General features: G+C 41.3%; 1 protein-coding gene across 1 annotated transcript in view; it reads left to right on the plus strand.

The window, feature by feature from the left end:
• LOC122550136 (Golgi reassembly-stacking protein 1-like) overlaps window positions 1-19,776 on the plus strand; it is a 38,069-nt gene that overhangs the window by 11,475 nt on the left and 6,818 nt on the right. Inside the window, exons 2-7 of the mRNA XM_043690774.1 lie at window positions 841-921; window positions 1,732-1,935; window positions 3,563-3,649; window positions 6,060-6,190; window positions 17,031-17,166; window positions 19,084-19,216. Coding sequence (XP_043546709.1) covers window positions 841-921; window positions 1,732-1,935; window positions 3,563-3,649; window positions 6,060-6,190; window positions 17,031-17,166; window positions 19,084-19,216 — 772 coding nt within the window. The remainder of the gene's footprint in view (window positions 1-840; window positions 922-1,731; window positions 1,936-3,562; window positions 3,650-6,059; window positions 6,191-17,030; window positions 17,167-19,083; window positions 19,217-19,776) is intronic.

Raw genomic sequence — 19,776 nt, forward strand, 5'->3', positions numbered from 1 at the left:
TGCAAGTGAACTGGTAGTTACATTCAGTTTAAGACGTTGAGAGCATCTCTGGACTGAGGGATCAAGTTTTTGCTTATTGATCTCAAAAAAGCTCAGATAACAGAAGGTTTTAATTGGAAATAGAAATTAGCCCTTTAACTTGTGTTTTCTCAGTTCTGTTTCTTTCACTTCCAGGTGCAAACACGGTTTTGGGCATGTTGGGGGAATGTGTATACGGTAATATATAAGATATCATCTTTATGTTGGTATATTGCCCATAATTTGTGTAGTTTGGGTCAAGCAGAGACACTTGTCCTGCTCATTATTGTTTGTGTGCTAGCAATTGTAGAGAACATACTCTTTTCAATGTTATGAACTAGAGTTTGTTTGTTACATTACAAATCATGACGCTGCATAACCAGAGAATCAGGAAAATTAGTCCTTTAATTTGTGTTTTCTCAGTTCTATTTCTTTAATTTCCAGGTGAACATGTGGTTTTGAGGGAAACGTGAGATTGGCTCACGTGCTGGCAAATTGTTTTAAATCTGTTAGGTTATTTAGTGTGGGTCATTTGCTTCATCTCTGGTTCAAGGTCCTAGTGCTCCCTACCCGACTACACTCTGGCAAAACTTTCACTGCACATCTTAGTGGTTCAAGAAAGTAGAAGGCAGCTCATATTGAACAATAAAGCTCCTGCCGTGTCAGTGCTACCAATGCCCTGTATTGAATTTTTAAAAAGGCACCTAAAATTTATTGGGAAATGATGTTCAAATGATCTACATTACAGTTGGTTCCAGGATAAAATATTGAATTCTGGTTTTGGTGTGGAATTTTTAATATTTTTATCTTTTCTCATTGCAGATACAAGATAATTCCCCAGCTCAAATTGCAGGCTTGGAGCCATTCTTTGATTTTATTCTGGCCATAGGAAATACCAGACTGGTAAGTCTTGTTTGTGTAAGAGGTATTCACAGACACGTTTTATTTCACCTTTTAAACCCATACAATTCATGCGTTCACTAAGCATATTGAATGAACCACACTTTGGGTAATATGAAAGCATTAGCCAATTATACTCTCTTCTGTGATACTTTTAATGTATTGTCATGTATTGCTACTGCTGGTATCATCGTCAACATTGACCACAACATTTGGTGCATCAAAATGATGACCTGAGATGTAACCTGGATTTGAGGATTCAAAATCTAGAATTCAGCAATGAGTTTTTCTCACAGTTTGAGTGGACCTAGTTTGAAAATTTTATATGTCCAAGATTTAACTATTGACAATTTTATGAAAGATTTCATTTTATGACAAAGCACAGTCTACTGTAAAGTAACTCTGCTATGATATTGCTATACGGTTATGATAAAATCACAGAAGTGTAACAATGCAGGAGGAGGCCATTTGGCCCATTGTGTCTGCACTGGTTCTTCAACTATGTACCATTTCCTCCTGCCATTTTCCTGCTTTAACCCCCTCATTGTTTCTATTCAATAATCAGTCAATACCACCTTGAGAGCCTCAATTGAACTTGCCTCCACTACACTTCCAGGCAGTAGATTCCACTTCCTAACGACTCGCTGTGTGACATGTTTTCTCTCATCTCCCATTCCTCATTAGTTTTTAATTGACAGCTATGTTATCAGCTCAGCTACAGTTTCTTGAAGAAAACCAGTGCAACGTTGTAACTGTTAAGTGGTTAAGTGGTTTAACTGTTAAGTGGTTTAAAAAAATGCTTTCACTTTCCAGAACAAGGACAATGACACTTTTAAAGACCTGCTGGTTGTCAATGTGGAGAAACCAGTGAAGCTGGAAGTGTATAATATGAAAGCTGCAAGGATTCGGGAGGTGGAAGTCATCCCCAATAACATGTGGGGTGGTCAGGGTCTGCTGGGAGCAAGTGTTCGCTTCTGCAGCTTTGAAGGTGCCCATGAACATATCTGGCATGTGCTGGTGAGTATATGTGAACAACAAATTATGCAAGCTGTTTAAGAGGAACTTAAGGTAGTGCCTCGAGTGTGAAGTCAATACAATACATTGTTATAAACCATACATATTTTTGGTTTCTTAATAAGGGATAATTTTTGAAGGGTTGAATACTCCATTGCTCTCCTAGCTGTAGTCCCACCTTCCACTTATACTTCAGCTTCCTGAAGCACTGCTCTCCATTGAAAGATCCAAGACCACCTTAGCCTACAACCCCTGTGCTCACTGACAGCAGTTCCCAAGTTAGCAACAGCTCTAAAGCTCTGCATCATATGTTCTATCCTTTCTATGGCCTCATCTTCTTCCTATCTTTGGGATTACCTTCAGCCCTGTAACCTGCTGAAACACTGTATTCCTCTGATGTGAACTCTTCTGCATTGCTCCATTTTCCTCACCTCACTTTTGTTGATTGAGCTAAGAGTTATCTAGTCTGATTTCTGGAGTTCTTTCCTAATGGGGAAGATGGTGGCATAGTGGCAATGTCACAGGACTTGTAATCCAGAGACCCAGGTTAATGCTCTGGGCTCACGGTTCAATTTCCAACTCAACATTGGAAATCAAATCTGGAGCATAAAACTAGTCTCCGATAGGGTGACCGTGACAGCTAATATCAATTGTAAAATTCATTTCCTTCTCTAATGTCCTTTATGGAGGGAAATCTGCCATCCTTTAGGTCTGCCCTATGTATGGCATCAGAACCACTATAATGTGGTTGGCTCTTAAATGGCCTCTAATGTGGCCTTGAAAGCCACCCAGTTCAATAATTTGGGATGGACAACAAATGCTGACGTTGCCAACAATAACCTGCTACAAGAATATAACCATATTTACCATGCAGCTGGTAGCAAGAACATCGGGCAACCAAAAATGCTTAACAACTTCCCGGCAGTATTGGTGATATGGGTTACCATAGTTGCTGGTCCTTATGCCTCAAGAGAGCCTCCAAAACATATGTTGACTTACACACTAAAGGTGAAACCCTGATCTGGAGTGGGAGGGTTTGCCATTTTTACATGTCGTCATCGTCGTCGTCATCATCATCATCCAACATACAGAATATTAAACTCCTGTTCATCTTTGCAATTGACAAGTCACCTCGTAGTAAAACATGTCTTTGTGCAGGGAAAAGTGAGGTTTGACTACAAATGCACGACCTGGCTGAAAAGTGCTGTTCATTTGCATGTCACATTTGTGCAAAAAATATGCAAAAAAAGTTTTTGAGTCCACAAAGTTGAGTCATTTTATATACCAGGTTGACCAAAATACTGTGATTTACAGGAGTACTGCAGTGGATCAGTGTGTCCCATCATGACAGTATTGGGATTTGAATCTTTGAGTATATTATCACCAATATATCTTATTAGAAAGAAAATGCAACTGAGAATTATTGTTGCTGCCTGTGAATTATGAGGTTGAGTTTGCAGTTTAGTGTTGCTTTATTTTACTGAGTTTGAGTTGATTTCTGTTTTCTATGAAAATAAGATTAATTTGTCTTATTGGACTTGTGCTGCTTTGGCGAAACAATGTCACGCTTATCGATAAAGGCAGCATCACAATGCTCTCCACCCTCACTCTCTCTTTTCTCATTCAACAGGATGTTGAACCAAATTCTCCAGCAGCCATGGCAGGTCTCAAGCCACAAACTGATTACATTATAGGCGCTGATCAAGTTCTGCAAGAGGTAATGAACTTTGAGGATACATTTATGCCATAGTCTGAGACTGTTACCTATGGGTTTAGGTTCCAGCCAGGCTGTAATGTACTTGCATTCTTGGCTCCTGCCTGACCAGAATTCCTAAGCCATCCTTCTAGAGAGTGAGAAATTTGCTTAAAAGTTTCACCAGTGGAGACAGTGGATATTTCTGGAGTCAAATCAGGGGGAAACCAGAGAAGCCTTGTTTAGCATAATGAGACACCATAAGATATAATGCGAGCAATCATGAGATAATCTATTGTGTTGGTTGGGGCATGAATAGTTGAAAGGAAACTGGGAGAACTCCCTTGTTGGTGACCTGGGATCTTTAGCATCCGCCTGAGAGAGCTGGCAGCCTCCTTTTCATGTCATCTGCAAGACAGCACCTCTGTGCAGTATCCCCTCATTACTGTAGTGAGCTATCAGCATCAATTATGTGCTCATGTTTCTGGAGTGGAATGTTAAGTGAGCGTGGTAGCACCAAACTCCATTTGACATTTCAATGAAATATGGCTGTGTGTGGGTTGAGGATTTCTTACTGATTTCTTGAGCGAGTAGTAAATTGTTCTGAATTCCTATGTAATTTATTAATGAGCCTTTTTCCACCAGGGACACTCACTGCACTTCAACACTGGATTAATTTTAAGGTCCCAGAGACTGCCAGAATTTTATTAGTAGGCAGCTTTAGTTGGGGTGAGACCTCAGTGCTGAGATTTCTGGTTGAACACAAAGGTTGCTGGTCAGTGTACCCAATTGGTGATTGATTTGGTGAGCTTCTTCACTGGTTGGGATGGGGAGTTGATCGTCCCTGAGGTTTCCTATCCCCACACTTGGTGCACAGAGCACTAATCTCAGCCACTATTTATAAAGCTGTATGCCTTTTGAATCACTTTCTCAACCTGTTCTCAACCTGTTCTGCTGTGTTCAAAGATTTTGCACACATCCTCCCAGGTTTGTCTACTCCTACAGCACCTGTAGAAATGTGGCCTTTATTTCATCGTGTCTTGTTCTTCTGACAAAAAAATGTCACTTGGTATTTCTCTGCCTTAAATGTCTTCTGCCCAGTGTCCGTCCATTCCACCAGTCTGTCTATATCATCGTGAAGTCTGCCACTATCTTCCTCACAGTTCACAGTACATCCAGCTGTATTCTCATCTGCAAATGTTGAAACTTTCAGGGTGTTTTTTCCAGGGTTGGGGCAGTGGTGATGTAGATCATGCATCACCTTGGTTAATTAAATCAAGTTTAATTTGAAATTGTCTTTGACATTGATGAGTAACACTTCACATATTTGCACTGCATTTCTTTGTGCCCAGTTGTAATGCTGATGTTAAACTGTTCTCACAGTGCAAAATGCATCATGTTTGTCTGCTGATACCACCAACAGAAATGTCAAAGCTAATATTGGGCCCTTGAATTATGTCAGCTCAAAGACTGTGTTTTTTGCAGCAAATCTAGCCAGATTTTGAGACACAGGGAGTCTCGTTTCTGTAGATCATCTTTCATTTAGTTGACTTACTTAAAAGGCTCCTCGCTGTCAGCAGCAGAGAATTCATTGTTTAGTTGCTTACAGGTTTAACTGCTTAGCATCTCGATGCTTTGACTAAATTATTTTGGAATTGAATAAGGAATAACTTATTCAAGGGAGCAACAGCTCTTCTTTTTCAACTCCTGCAGGAATCCCTGTGGTTGTAGAATTGCAGAGCCACACATACTTTGACCTTTATTATTAATTCACAACATTGACTAAGCCAGAATTTATTATCCATCCCTAAATGCCCTGGAGAAAGTGTTGGTGAGCTCCCTTCTTGAACTGTTATCTTCTGTGTGGGGAAACGTACACCTGCAATGCAATCAGGAAGGGAATTCCAGGATTTTGATCCAGCAGCAGTGAAGGAACATTTATATAGTGCCATGTCAGGATTGTGTATGGCTTGGATACCTGCTTTGATATCTGCTTCAGGAGTTCTTTAGTTTAATGCATGTGCCTAATGTCTTATTTATTGGGTCAAAATTATGGAGCTCCCTCCTGGCAGCACTATGGAAATAATTTCACCACGTAGAATGCAAAGGTTCAGATACAGCTCACCACCTCTTCCTTGATGGCTGCTAGAGGATGAACAGTACATGCCGACCTTGCCTCATGGCGCCTACATTCTGTGAATGAATAATTATTCTTAACTCAACAGTTGTACTGCAGACACCACTTCTTTCCAAAATAGGTCTCAAAAGAATTCATCAGTTTTTTTTTTTGCAAATTGATCTGTATGGGGAAACGTTTGTTTATTGGTTAAAATGCACCCACATTCAGCTTTTCATTGAGATTTTTGCGTCAAAAACATTGGAAGAAATGGGAAAGGTTTTGCTTTAAAAAGGAAATGCATCTTTCATTAACCAGACTGAAGATTTTTTCAACCTGATTGAAAGCTATGAAGGAAAGCAATTGAAACTGATGGTTTATAACAGTGAGACGGATGCCATTCGAGAAGTTGTCGTTACACCCAATGGAGCCTGGGGAGGAGAAGGAAGGTATGTGCTGGTTGACTTATTAATAAGCTATTGTGTTATGTGAAGCAGTTGTGAGAATCGACTCATTCTGACATGCTATGACACATGTCCAGGGCAGGTTGGACTGAAATCCAGATCTTTTATCCCAGAAGTTGTGACACTATCAGTGTGCCACAAGACGCTTGAAGTTAATTTTAAATGCATGACCTTCTGGTGTGTAGTCAGACGGATTATCATTGTAAATAAAGCCCATGCTATATGTTCCCTATGCTCTTTGATTCCTTTGTCAATGAAAAGTCTGTCTAACTTTGCCTTAATGATTCAGTCTCCAATTCTACTGGAGGTAAAGAATTCCAAAGAATTATGACCTTCAGAGACAAAATTCCTCGATATACCTTTCTTAAATGAGAGACTTTTTTTAAAACTGTGTCCCTTCGTTCTACATGCATGGAATGCATGTAAAATCCTGATGGGACTGGACAGGCTAGATGTGGAAAGATTGTTCCCAGTGTTGGGAACGTCCAGAACTAGGAGTCACAGCCTAAGCCATTTAGAACTGAGATGAAGAAGAACTTCACTACAAGAGTTGTGAACCTGTGGAATTCTCTCAAACAGGAAGCTGCTGGGGCCAATTCATTAGATATATTCAAGGAGAGTTTGGCTGTAGACCTTGAGGCTAAGCAGGAGTGGGATACTGAGACTGTATGATCTGCCATTTTCTATGTTTCTATTCTCCCTGTGAGAGAAAATATTAGGCATCTCGTATGTTTCATTAATATCAGCTGCTGAACCTTTCTTCGTAAGATAAACTGTCATTCCAGAAACCAGTCTTGAGTGTGGTCTCACTAATGCCCTGTACAATTGTAGCAGTACTTTCTGACCCGTTGTATAAAGTCTAACTTTCCATTTATCTTTGCAACTACTTTTGTATCTGTAAACTTTTTTTGTAATTCGTGTATGAGGGTACCCAGCTTCCTCTGACCTACAGCATTGTGCAGTCTGTCTTCGTTTAAATAATGTCGTGCTTTTCTATTCCTGCTAAAGCTAGGAATCTCAGGTTTTTCCACAGTATTCTCCATCTGCCAATTTTTTGTTCACACACTTTATTTATGGCTCTGCAAACTCTTTGCATCCTCCTCACAACTTGCTTTCTGACCTGTTTTTGTATCAGCAGCAAACTTGGCTGCAGTACACTGGATCACTTTGTCCAAATCATTAATATAGCACTAATGCTGGGGCACGTGACTGTTTACAGTTAGCCAATTTGAAACTTTCCTTCTTATCCTAACTCTATCTATCACCTCATACGCCATGAGTTCTTCACCTTTTATGTGATGTTTTATGAAATGCCTTTTTTTTCCAAATACACTATATCTACTAGTCCCGTTCATCCATCCTATGTTTCATATCCTCAAAGAATGCTAATAAATTTCAATCAAACATAATTGACCTATTACAAAACCATCTTGACTCTGCCTGATTGTAATTTGCTAAAGGGTAAAAACAAGGACTGCAGATACTGGAAACCAGTCTAGATTAGAGTGGTACTGGAAAAGCGCAGCAGCTCAGGCAGCATCTGAGGAGCAGGAAAATCAACATTTCGGGCAAAAGCCCTTCATCAGGAATAAGCTCTATTCCTGAATAAGCACTGCTCTAATCTAGACTGTAATTTGCTAAAACCCACTTACGAATGAATTGTGTCGCATACCTAAAGATGTACGTTAGACTGACTGACTGTCCTGTAGTTTCATGCTCTTTTCCTTCTTTGATGAATAGTGGTGTTACATTTGTGATCTTTCAATCTGCTGGGACCTTTCCTGATTCTAGGAAAATTTGTCCATTTCTGTAAGACACTCAGGTCTGAAGGACTCATCAGCCTTTGGTCACGTTAGTTTTCCTAGTAGGTTTTCTCTGGTGATTGTGATGATAACTTATTGTTTTTATTTTGTACTGAATAAGCCAGTAATCTATGACTGATTTTTTGGCATACTTAGTTCCATGTGTTGGTATTAACATTCAATTCTGCCCACCACGAGAGACCTGTTGTAAGGTTTTCAATAGGTCACTTAAGATAGCACATAGATCACTGAAATACAGTTCAAAAGACTACAGACAGGGACTGAAAATATACCTGTAGGAGCATACAAAAGAAACAAAGAGTTAGAAACTATGGCAGAAGTGCTGACTTTTAGTTATACTGCAGGGAAGACCACTGAACTGTGCAGGTTCTCTATAGGAAAACTGTGAGAAGTTGTCAAGAGCAATCGAATATCTCTGTACTGTTGGAACTCAAAGTTGTTCTTGTTGCTAATAGATGTCAGGGTTGGGGTCAGGGCTTTGAAGATTGTCCTGGCTCACAGGTGATCAGGTGCCACTAATAGATCAATGCAGTACATTATCCTCTGCCATTTCCACCACCTTCAATCAGACCCACCACCAGAGATATATTTCCCTTCCTACCCCTATCTGCATTCTGCAGAGACGATTCCCTCCATGACTCCCTCGTTAGGTCCACGCCCACCCAGCACTCGCAGAACTTCCCCTTGCCGCCGCATGAGATGTAAAACCTACGCCCACGCCACGCCCCTCACCTCCGTCCAAGACCCCAAAGGATCCTTTCACATCCGGCAGAGATTTTCCTGCATATCAAAACACCTCATCTACTGTGTCCATTGCAGTTGATGTGGTCTCCTCAACTTTGGGGACTCCGGATGCCAACTTGCACAACATCTCTGAGACACACTCACTAAATGACCCCACTGCCCTGTGGCTGAACACTTCAATTCACCCTCCTATTCCACCAAGGACATGCAAGTCCAGGGCTGCCTCCAACACCAAATCCAAGCCACCCGACAACTGGAGTAAGAAAGCTTCATCTTCTGCCATAGGACCCTTCAACCACATGGCATCAACGTCGACTTCACCAATTTCCTTATCTCCTCCCCCCCCCCCCCCAGTCCCCTGATCCATCATCCTCTTGAACTGTCCCACCTGTCCATCTTTCTTCCCACCTATCCTCTTCCCTCCGATCTATCACCATCACATGCCCCACCTGCATCTACCTATTGCCTTCCCAGCTGCCTTACCCCAACCCTGACCTTCTTGTTTATCTCTCACCACCCCCTCCCCACCCCCATTCCTGATGAAGAGTTTATGATCGAAACGTCGACTCTCCTGCTCCTCGGATACTGCCTGACTTGCTGTGCTTTTCCAGCACCATACTTTTTAACTCTGATCCCCAGCATCTGCAGTCCTCACTTTCTCCAATGCAGCTTAGAGTTAAACACCCTGTAAGAATGTTTGCTGAATTTAACTGAACAAGTTTACAACTAAGGAAGATCCAGCTTTGTGAAGCTAATTGTCATTAAAAATCTCGAGTTGTGCCTTTGAATAAATATTGGAGTGGAGTTTGAGATTCCAGGTGGGCATAGATCTAGAACAGGAGGGCGTTGGAATAGAACAGAATAGTTATTGAAGCAAACTGTGGTGTAATGGTTCCTGAGAGGAAGTTTCAATCTGGATCACAAGTGAAGAACATTAATCCCTTGTAAAGTTTAATGAGATTTGATGACCCCTTGTGCCCGTAACATTGGGGGACTTGCTGAGAAATTTTGGGGCCTGTCTTGATCAGGAGAATCGACGTTTCGGGCATGAGCCCTTCTTCAGGAATCCTGAAGAAGGGCTCATGCCTGAAACGTCAATTCTTCTGCTCCTTGGATGCTGCCTGACGTGCTGCGCTTTTCCAGCAACACATTTTCAGCTCTGATCTCCAGCATCTGCAGTCCTCACTTTCGCCTGTCTTGATCAGACTTGTTATTTTGTGTTCTATGGAGTGTTCTATCACAGTGTGTTACCCATGTTTGAAATAAGTGGCACGTTATCCAACTTTTTTTTATTCATGAAATGGTCACAATTTGTTCCTAGGCCTAATAGCCCTTGAGTGGCTTGCCAGGGCAGTTAAGAGGAGAAAGTGAGGACTGCAGATGCTGGCGATCAGAACTGAAAATGTGTTGCTGGAAAAGCGCAGCAGGTCAGGCAGCATCCAAGGAGCAGGAGAATCGACGTTTCCTGAAGAAGGGCTTATGCCAGAAACGTTGATTCTCCTGCTCCTTGGATGCTGCCTGACCTGCTGCGCTTTTCCAGCAACACATTTTCAGGGCAGTTAAGAGTCAACCACATGGTTGGTCTGCAGTCGCATATAGGCCAGACCAGATAAGGATGGCAGTTTTCCTTCCCTAAGGCATATTAGTAAAGGTGCTCAGTTTTCATGACGATCGATGGTAGTTTCATAATCATGACAGACTCTTAATTCAGATTTATGTTATTGAATTTAAATTCCACTATCTGCCATGGTGGGATTTAAACCCGGTTCTCTGGGATATAACTTTGCCGATATATGAGCAGGCAATGGCCCAATAGTATTAAACGCTAGAATGTTAATCCAGAGACCCGGGAGGCACAGTCTCTCAGTGTGTAGCACTGCTGCCTCACAGCGCCAGGGACCCGGGTACAATTCCAGCCTTGGGTGACTGTCTGTCTGTGTGGAGTCTGCATGTCGTCCTTGTGTCTGTGTGGGTTTCTTCTGGGTGCTCTGGTTTCCTCTCACAATCCAAAGATGTGCAGGTTAGGTAAATTGGCCGTGCTAAATTGCCCGAAGTGTTCAGGGGTGTGTAGGTTAGGTGCATTGGTTAGGGGTAAATATAGGATAATAGGGTAAGATTATGGGCGGATTACTCTTCAGACATGTGTGTGGACATGTTGGCCAAAGGGCCTGTTTCCATACTGTAGGAATTCTATGATTCTATTATGACATGATTCAAAGTAATACATAGAATGCAGAACAGTACAGCACACCACAGTAAAGACCTTGCGGCCCTCGATGTTGTGTTGACTTCTTTTCCTACTCTAAGATCAAACTAACCTATATATCCTACATTTTACTATCATGCATGTGCCTATCCAAGAGTCATTTAAATGTCCCTAATGTATCTGACATTCCACACACCCACCACTGTCTGTGTAAAGAACCCTAACTGTGACATCTCCCCTAAACCTTCCCCTAATCACCTTAAAATTATGTTGGCTCATGATGGCTATTTCCACCCTGGGAAAAAGTCTCTAGCTTACCAACTCTATTTATGCCTCTCATCATCTTGCACACCTCTATCAAGTCACCTCTCATCCTTCTTCACTCCGATGAGAAACGCCCTAGCTCCCTCAACTTTTCATAAGATATGCCGTCCATTCCAGGCAGCATCCTGGTAAATCTCCTCTGCACCCTCTCTAATAACTTCCAACTCATTCCAATAATGAAGCATCCATAATGGAACACAGTATTCCAAGGGTGGTCTAATCAGGGCTTTATAAAGCTGCAGCATAACTTCGCAGCACTTAAACTCAATCCTCCTGCTAATGAAAGCCAACGCACCATACCTTCTTAACAATCCTATTAACTTGAGTGGCAACTTTGAGGGATCTATGGATGTGGACCCCAAGATCCCTCTGTTCCTCTACAGTGCCAAGAATCCTGCTTTTAACCCTGTATTCTGCATTCAAATTTGACCTTCCAAAGTGAATCACTTCACTTTTCCAGGTTGAACTCCATCTGCCACTTCTCAGCCCAGTTCTGCATCCTGTCAAGAAGGCGGTGGTTTTAAAAAGAGTTGGTCTAAACGTAGCCCGGAGTCCATGCGGGGTCAGATTTTAAAAAGAGTTGGTCTGAACTGCCTTCTTGACCTGCAATCTTCTTCCCGACCTCTCCGCCCTCAACCCCTCTCTGGCCTATCACTCTCACCTTAACCTCCTTCCATCTATCACATTCCCAACGCCCCTCCCCCAAGTCCCTCCTCCCTACCTTTTATCTTAGCCTGCTTGGCACACCCTCCTCATTCCTGAAGAAGGGCTTATGCCCGAAACGTAGATGTTCCTGCCCCTTTGATGCTGCCTGACCTGCTGCGCTTTTCCAGCAACACATTTTTCAGCTTCCTTCACCTTAAGTAAGCTTCCGTTTTCCTCTTGATTAGATGTTCACATCTCTTTTCATCCAAAGTTCCTTCACCCTACCATCCCCCTTTTGCCTCAGTGGGACAAATCCATCCAACCTCGCCACAAGTGCTCCCCCAACAACCAACACATCTCTGTCATGCATTTCCCTGACAATATCTGTTCCCAATCTATGCTTCACAGTTCCTGCCTAATAGCATTGTAATTCCCCCTCCCCCAATTAAGTACTTTCCCATACCATCTCCTATAGTCTTGGAAAGGGACAGGAGTAAAGGTCAGGGAGTAGTAATCGCTGTCACCAAATTGTTCTCCCACCAAGAGACCTAACACCTGACCTGGTTCATTGCCAAGCACCAAATGCAATATGGCCTCCCTCTAGTCAGGCTATCTACATATTGAGTCAGGAATCCTTCCTGGACACATCTGACAAAGTCTGCTCCATCCAAACTATTTGCAGTAAGGAGGTTCCAATCAATATTAGGGAAGTTGAAATCATCCATGACAACAACCCTGTTAGTTCTGCACCTTTCCAAAATCTGCTACCTAATCTGCTCTCCGTGTTTCTGTTGCTATTGGGACGTCTGTAGAAGACTCCCAGTAAAGTGACTGTTCCTATCCTGTTTCTGACTTCCACCCATACTGACTCTGTAGACAAATATTCCTCGACAACCTCCCTTTCTGTCTGTTGCTATTGGGAGGTCTGTAGAAGACTCCCAATAAAGTGACTGTTCCTTTCCTGTTTCTGACTTCCACCCATACTGACTCTGGAGACAAATATTCCTCGACAACCTCCCTTTCTGCAGCTGTCACACTAGCCCTGATTAGCAATGCCATTCCCTCACCTCTTTTACCTCCCTCCATATTTCTTTTGAAACATCTAAACCCTGAACTTTCAACAACCACTCCTGGCTCTATGAGATCCAAGTCTCGGTAATGGCCACAACATCGTAGCTTCAAGTACTAATCCGTGCTGTAAGTTCATCACTCTTATTCCTGATAATACTGGCGTTAAAATAAACACACTTCAACCCCTCACACTGACTGCACCTTTGCCCTATGGACTGTCTGTCCTTCCTCACAGACTCTCTGCATGCTGTATTTGCCTGTTCACCAGCTACCTCATCCTCTGAACCCTAGCTCTGGTTCCCATCCCCCAGCCAAACTAGTTTAAACCCTCCCAGAGAGCTCTTGCAAGCATCCCACCCAGGATATTGGCGCCCCTCCAGTTCAGGTGCAACCTGGTCCTTCTTGTACAGGTCCCACCTTCCCCAGAAGGTATCCCAATGATTCACATATCTGAAGTCCTCCCTCCTACAGTAGCTCCGCTGCCCCATGTTCAGCTGCACTCACTCTCTGTTCCTAGCCTCACTAGCATGTAGCACCGGTAGCAATCCTGAGATTACTACCCTGCTCGTCCTGCCTTTTAGATTCCAACCTAACTCCCTATATTCACGTTTTAGGTCCTCAACTCTTTTCTAGCTATATCATTGATACCAATGTGTACCATGACTTCTGGCTGCTCACCATCCCCCTTAAGAATCCTGTAGAATTGATCCGAGACATTCCTGAGACCTGGAGGCAGCAAACCATTTGGGAGCCTCATTTTCGACCTCTTACCATTGAATCTTCTATCGCTATTGCGCTCCTATCCTCCTCACCCCCCCACCCCTGGCCTTACCTCTGAATCACAAAGCCAGGGTCAGTGTCAGAGGCCTGACCGCTGTGGCTTTTCCCTGGTATGTCGCCCCCGTCAACAGTATCCAAAACAGTATACTTATTATTGAGGAATGGCCACAGGGGATCCCTGCATTGTCTGCCTATTCCCTTTCCCTCTCCTGACAGTCATCCAGCTACCTTTATCTTGTAACTTAGGTGTGACTGTCTCCCTATAACCCTCATCACCCCCTCAGTTTCCCGAATGATCTGAAGTTCATCCAGCTCCAGCTCCAGCTCCAGTTCCCTAACACGGTCAGTGAGGAGCTGGAGTTGGGTGCACTTCTTGCACGTGAAGTCAGCAGGAACAATAGTGGTGACCCTTACCTCCCACACCCTGCAAGAGGAGCATCCAACTGCCCTAGCTTCCATTCCCTCGGCTCTAACTTGCCAAAAGAGACAATAAAAGACTTACCAGCGCTCCACACAGTCTTTGTTTGGCTCGAGGAGGAGGACGAGGTGAGCCACTACACATGTAGCGTTTGGGTTTAGCCACTGCCCGAATATATTCGTTCAATTACCCAGCAGTCCCTGTGTCCACTTTAGCTCCTGTTCAACCTTCACTCCATTGATTTACAAGGTGAGTATTTTATATTCAGATTTACCTTCCCGGCTGGCCCCTGGCTCACGCTCTCTTCACTCCCGCCACTGAAATGGAAATCCATAATGTTTTGGGGATGGGGGTTCACATCCTGCCTTGGCAGATTATGGAATTTTAATCAATTTAAAAAAACTGAAGCTTTTGTCAATTATTTGAAAAACCCATCTAGCTCACTGTGTCCTTCAGGGAAGGAAACTGCCATCCTTAGCTAGTCTGGCCTACATGTGATTCCAGACCCACAGCAATGTGGTTGACTCATACCCGCCCTCTGGGTAATTAGGGATGGGCAATAAATGCTGACCTAACTAGCAACGTCCTCATTCTGTCAATGAATAAAAAAAAATCACAACAACATTATCACCTCATCTTTGTCTTCACGTCCTTTAAATAGTCTTTATTTAAGATGTCAGTTTCATATGGAAATTTCTCAATTTCAAGCTGATTGAAATTCGATCATATTATGATCACTGTTATGTCGAGGATCCTGTGCTATGAGATCATTTATTAATTCTATCTTATTACACATTACCAGGTCTAAAATAGTCTGTTCTTTGATTTCAGGACATATTGTTTGAAGAAGCTGTCCCAAATGCACTATGAACTTGGCCTTGCTAATACCTTTACCAAATTAGTTGTTCAGTCTGTGGAGATCAAAATGTCTTCATTATTGTCAAGCTACTTTCATAAGGCCCCATTATTATGAGTTTTAGTCTGTCCTGCAGTTTAGCTCCTGTCAACTTATAAATCAGTTCCACTAATTAAAAATCGCACAACACCAGGTTATAGTCCAACAGGTTTAATTTGTTTAATTTAATTTAAACCTGTTGGACTATAACCCCAAATTAGTTGTTCAGTCTGTGGAGATCAAAATGTCTTCATTATTGTCAAGCTACTTTCATAAGGCCCCATTATTATGAGTTTTAGTCTGTCCTGCAGTTTAGCTGCTGTCAACTTATAAATCAGTTCCACTAATTAAAAATCACACAGCACCAGGTTATAGTCCAACAGGTTTAATTTGTTTAATTTAATTTAAACCTGTTGGACTACAACCTGGTGTTGTATGATTTTTAACTTTGTACACCCCAGTACACCGGCATCTCCAAATCAGTTCCACTAGTGACTGCTTTCTTTTGCTATTTCATATTTCTACCCCAACTGATTGTTCTTTTTTGACTCACTGAAACAAGATTTTTTTTTTTGCTACTGTAGAGTTCATCCTAGACTAACAGTTATACCATCATCTATTACTCCCTTCCTATTCTACCAAAATATCAAATACTCTTATTTCAATATATTTCAATCTAAGCAGTGATGACTTTGTAATCACATTTCTGTAATTGCTATCACATTGTACTCATTTATTTCTATTTGGTTATCAATTCATCTATCTTGTCACGAATATTGAATGTATTAACCATTTAATTACATTGATTTCCAGTTTGTCCTTACCCAGACCTAATTTTGCTGGTGTATTCTTTATGTTTATAGGCATTGTCCATTCTTGTCACATTCTGGTTATCATCAGCTACCCTGTGCTACTAACTTGACCTTTCTCTTTAACTTTTCAAATATCCCCTTCCAGCTGCAGCTTCTGATGGTGTGGTTGCTTTGAATCATACACATCCACAAGCTCTTACATGTTACAGTTGCGAACATCACCTGCCCTGCCCTCATTATTTTCTTTGTATTTAACAAATTGGGTTTTAAGTTTTGAAAATCATTCAGAGATTATCTGCTGTTACATCATGTAATGCAATTCTTGAATCTCCCCAGTACTTTAAACTATTGTCCAGTTTTGAGGGGGGAGACAAATTTAAAACTCACCAATTACAATCTGTACTCCTACACAATGTTTGCAGGATTCGCCTATTAGATTTTGACCAACTGCCCCTCTCATATCGCTCGTTCTTCATAATGAAATGAAATAGCACCACCTCCCTCACTTAACAATTTTCCAGATTTAAGTGCTTCATCTCATGGCACTGAGTCTCCATTGTCACCTTTTTGCGTATACAAAATGCAATATTTTTATATGAACTCACATTCTAGTGAGATAAATTAGGCCAGCAAATCAGTGCTGCGTGGCTATTTAATTAAATTCCTTGCAAAAATGCCTTTAGGCAGAGACCTTTATAATCACTAAGACTGGGAAAGAAACTACAGTTTATTGTCACAGTAAAGTTAAATGCAAAATGCAAGCTTTAATAGATTTTAGACAGAAATCTGAAAACACTCTCTCACTTACCAAATTCCTAGACTAAAACACTCAACTTCCAGCTGCATCTTTGTGACATTCTGACTTATCAGAATGCTTTGTCACTCTTCATCTTGCCCACTGCTTTGAACAACTTGTCAGAGTGAGAGTATTTGTAAACCAGGGGACCTCGCCACATCCTGTTTTATGGTATATATGTTTTCTTAAGATATGAACATCTCCAGTAAGGCCAGCATTTATTGCCCATTCCTCATTGATCTTGAGAGTGTATGTACTATATAATTCAACAAGCCTCCACCATATTCACCTCACATGTTTCTCATTTTCAGCTTGGGTTGTGGCATTGGATATGGCTATTTGCACAGAATCCCCTCCCTTCCTGTCGTACCAAAGCAAAAGGTTGAGATTCCACCACCACCTGTAGCAAGCACTCCACCCCAGAACCTAGAAAAGGGATACACGGAGGTAGGTAACATCTAGTGCCAAAGGCACATTAAACCCAATTGAAATGCTATCATACGCAATTAATATGTTTATCTGTAAATTCTCAGACTTGTACCATCAAAATATTTCTTCTTGCTATTATAAAGTTTTTTTTTAAAAAAACACCTTTGGTGTGCTGCAGGAAGATTCAATTTCTCCTCTGCAAGAATAAGGCACATTGGTCTGCTGCTCTGCTCCCCAATGAGTTTATAATGTAGAAATAACTGACCCATATGAAGTTAACTTTTCTCAATCAGAGGGTTGTTCTGTGTTTCCATTCAAAAGAAGTCCGACTTTGCATTAGCCTCTGACAGGACAAGAACCTTGGTATTTGGTATAAAAATGTGAAAAGTGCTAGTACCTTTTTTAAATTTGAAGCAGTCATTGTTTATGACCAGTTGGGGGAGTCAGAAGCTTGACAATTACAATGGTTGCAATGAATATCTATTTCAGCAGGATGCACAATTTTACAAACTTGTAAGCTTAACAGACACCCATTAAATGAAATTATCAGATACACATTTGTATCAAATGTATTAACATATTGGATGGGTACTGGTATGCACAATAATAGATGCACACATTAATCTAGCATTATAAATTAGATATATTGTGTTTGTGGTTTGTAAACATTAGGAATTTATTTTATATTATAATGTTTCTTGTTGCCCAGACATTCCCCTCTATAACCTTTCTTCGGTGCTATCATCTTGCTGAATTATGTTTTCACCAGAGCCAATTATATTTGCCAGCTCTTTCAAAGATCAATTCAAATAGTGCTGTTTCCTGAACTTTTTCTTCCCCCCTTCAAGTAGTTATCCACTTTCCTTCTGAAAGTTACAACTATTCTAAAGCCTGATCAGTCCTTGCCCACATTTCTTTTGCCCATCATCATAAGTCTGTGCCCATTTGATATTGACCCATCAGCATTGGCGATTGTCTCTGTTTGGTTACTCTAGTAAATCTTCGTAATTTTTAATATCATAATTTTAAGAGACCAGTAATGTTTATTATTTGGAAATCTGAAAATCTAGGTATTTTAAACCATTTTTATCAAATGCTTTTCTTGAAGTCCACAGACCCAACACCAACTGCATTGCCATCACCCACACTCTATGCTACTTTGTCAATATATCAAATCAAGTTAATCAAATATAATTTACCCGTAATGGTTCCCGTGCTGGATCTCCCATCTCTGTCACCTTGCCTAAGTTACCATAAATTATTGAGAGAGTGAATGTTGGCAGCTTGTTTAAACATAGTGGGGTGCCCAGCACCATCACCCCACCATGTTGTCCTGACATAATATCTGACATGCACATTTTCCAGCAGGGATTCACCAGTGAACACTGTTCAACAATAAACAACAATAATGTCCTGTCCACACTCTAAACCTCTCAGCCCAGTGTAATTGAAGCCACTTGCAGCATCCTTGCTGGCATTCACCCGAGATCATCAAATGGTCAGTCATCAATACGTGAGACTTTGTAGCTTTGGTTGTATGTAACTTCACTAACTGAATAACTGACAATGAAAATAAAGACTCAGCAGACGGGGCAACATCTGTGGAAAGACGAATACCAGAAATGTTTCAAATCGATAAACTGAGTAATTGGGAAGCTTAATATTTTCAATCATTTTAAATTAGGCACATTTTCTTTAATACTAAAATTGATTCCAAGATCAATCAATTAACATGATCTGGGTAAGTGCATTCTTCATATACTCCGACATCATTTTCAATTTGTTTTATTTTTCTGAAGAATAAAGTCAGAATTATTGTAGCAGCTTTGAGAAATGACTTGGATGATGTGTCTACAAGTGTGACCACTGAAGTAGTGTTCACTGCCAAATACAAGTTGAGATTGCCATACAATGTGTATTGTGCTTATTTTGCAGGCACCTTTAATTGCTCCAAGTTCACCAATTGTTGGAACAAGTGAGTGTCCAGATTTGGAACAGGGCCTGACCAACTTAACAATGGAAAGTTCACTACTCCCTCCTCCTCCTATACAACGGGTCATGGACCCAGGTACTGTTCTCAGACCTTTTTTTCCTTTTTGCTTTTTTTTCTCCTTGCAGTACTTGAAGCCAGTGTTAGATAGCCAATAAATTTCTCTCCCATAGTGCTTTGTTGCATAAGCAAATGCATGTTGGAACTGAACATTGACTGCGGTCACTGTTCGTGCAGTTTACCTTGAGGTGTTGTGAATTAAAGTATTCAAAAGGGAATTGGGTGCTTATTAAAAAATGAAAAGTTTGCAGGGTAAAGAGATGAGGAGGATCATGAGCTGAAATGCTCCTTCAGTGGGTTAACATAGATACAGTAGGCTAACTGGCTTCCTTCTGTGCTAAAATAAATCTGTAATTATAGAAATGTTCATTAAAATGGTCATTTTCATGTAATTTCCAGTTTCATAGACAATGCGGTTCAGTTTAAGGTTTTAATTTCGGGGGGTGAATCAGATGGGCGACAGTGTCTATTCCATTGTAGCACTCTGCTGCACTCTTGATATACTGTGTGCTTGTGACAAATGTGGATTTGCTGATTTCAGATGTGGCACAGCACATTGGGAACATAAGTTTCTCATC

The sequence above is a fragment of the Chiloscyllium plagiosum genome, chromosome 5 (assembly GCF_004010195.1).
Source record: "Chiloscyllium plagiosum isolate BGI_BamShark_2017 chromosome 5, ASM401019v2, whole genome shotgun sequence".
NCBI lineage: Eukaryota > Metazoa > Chordata > Chondrichthyes > Orectolobiformes > Hemiscylliidae > Chiloscyllium > Chiloscyllium plagiosum.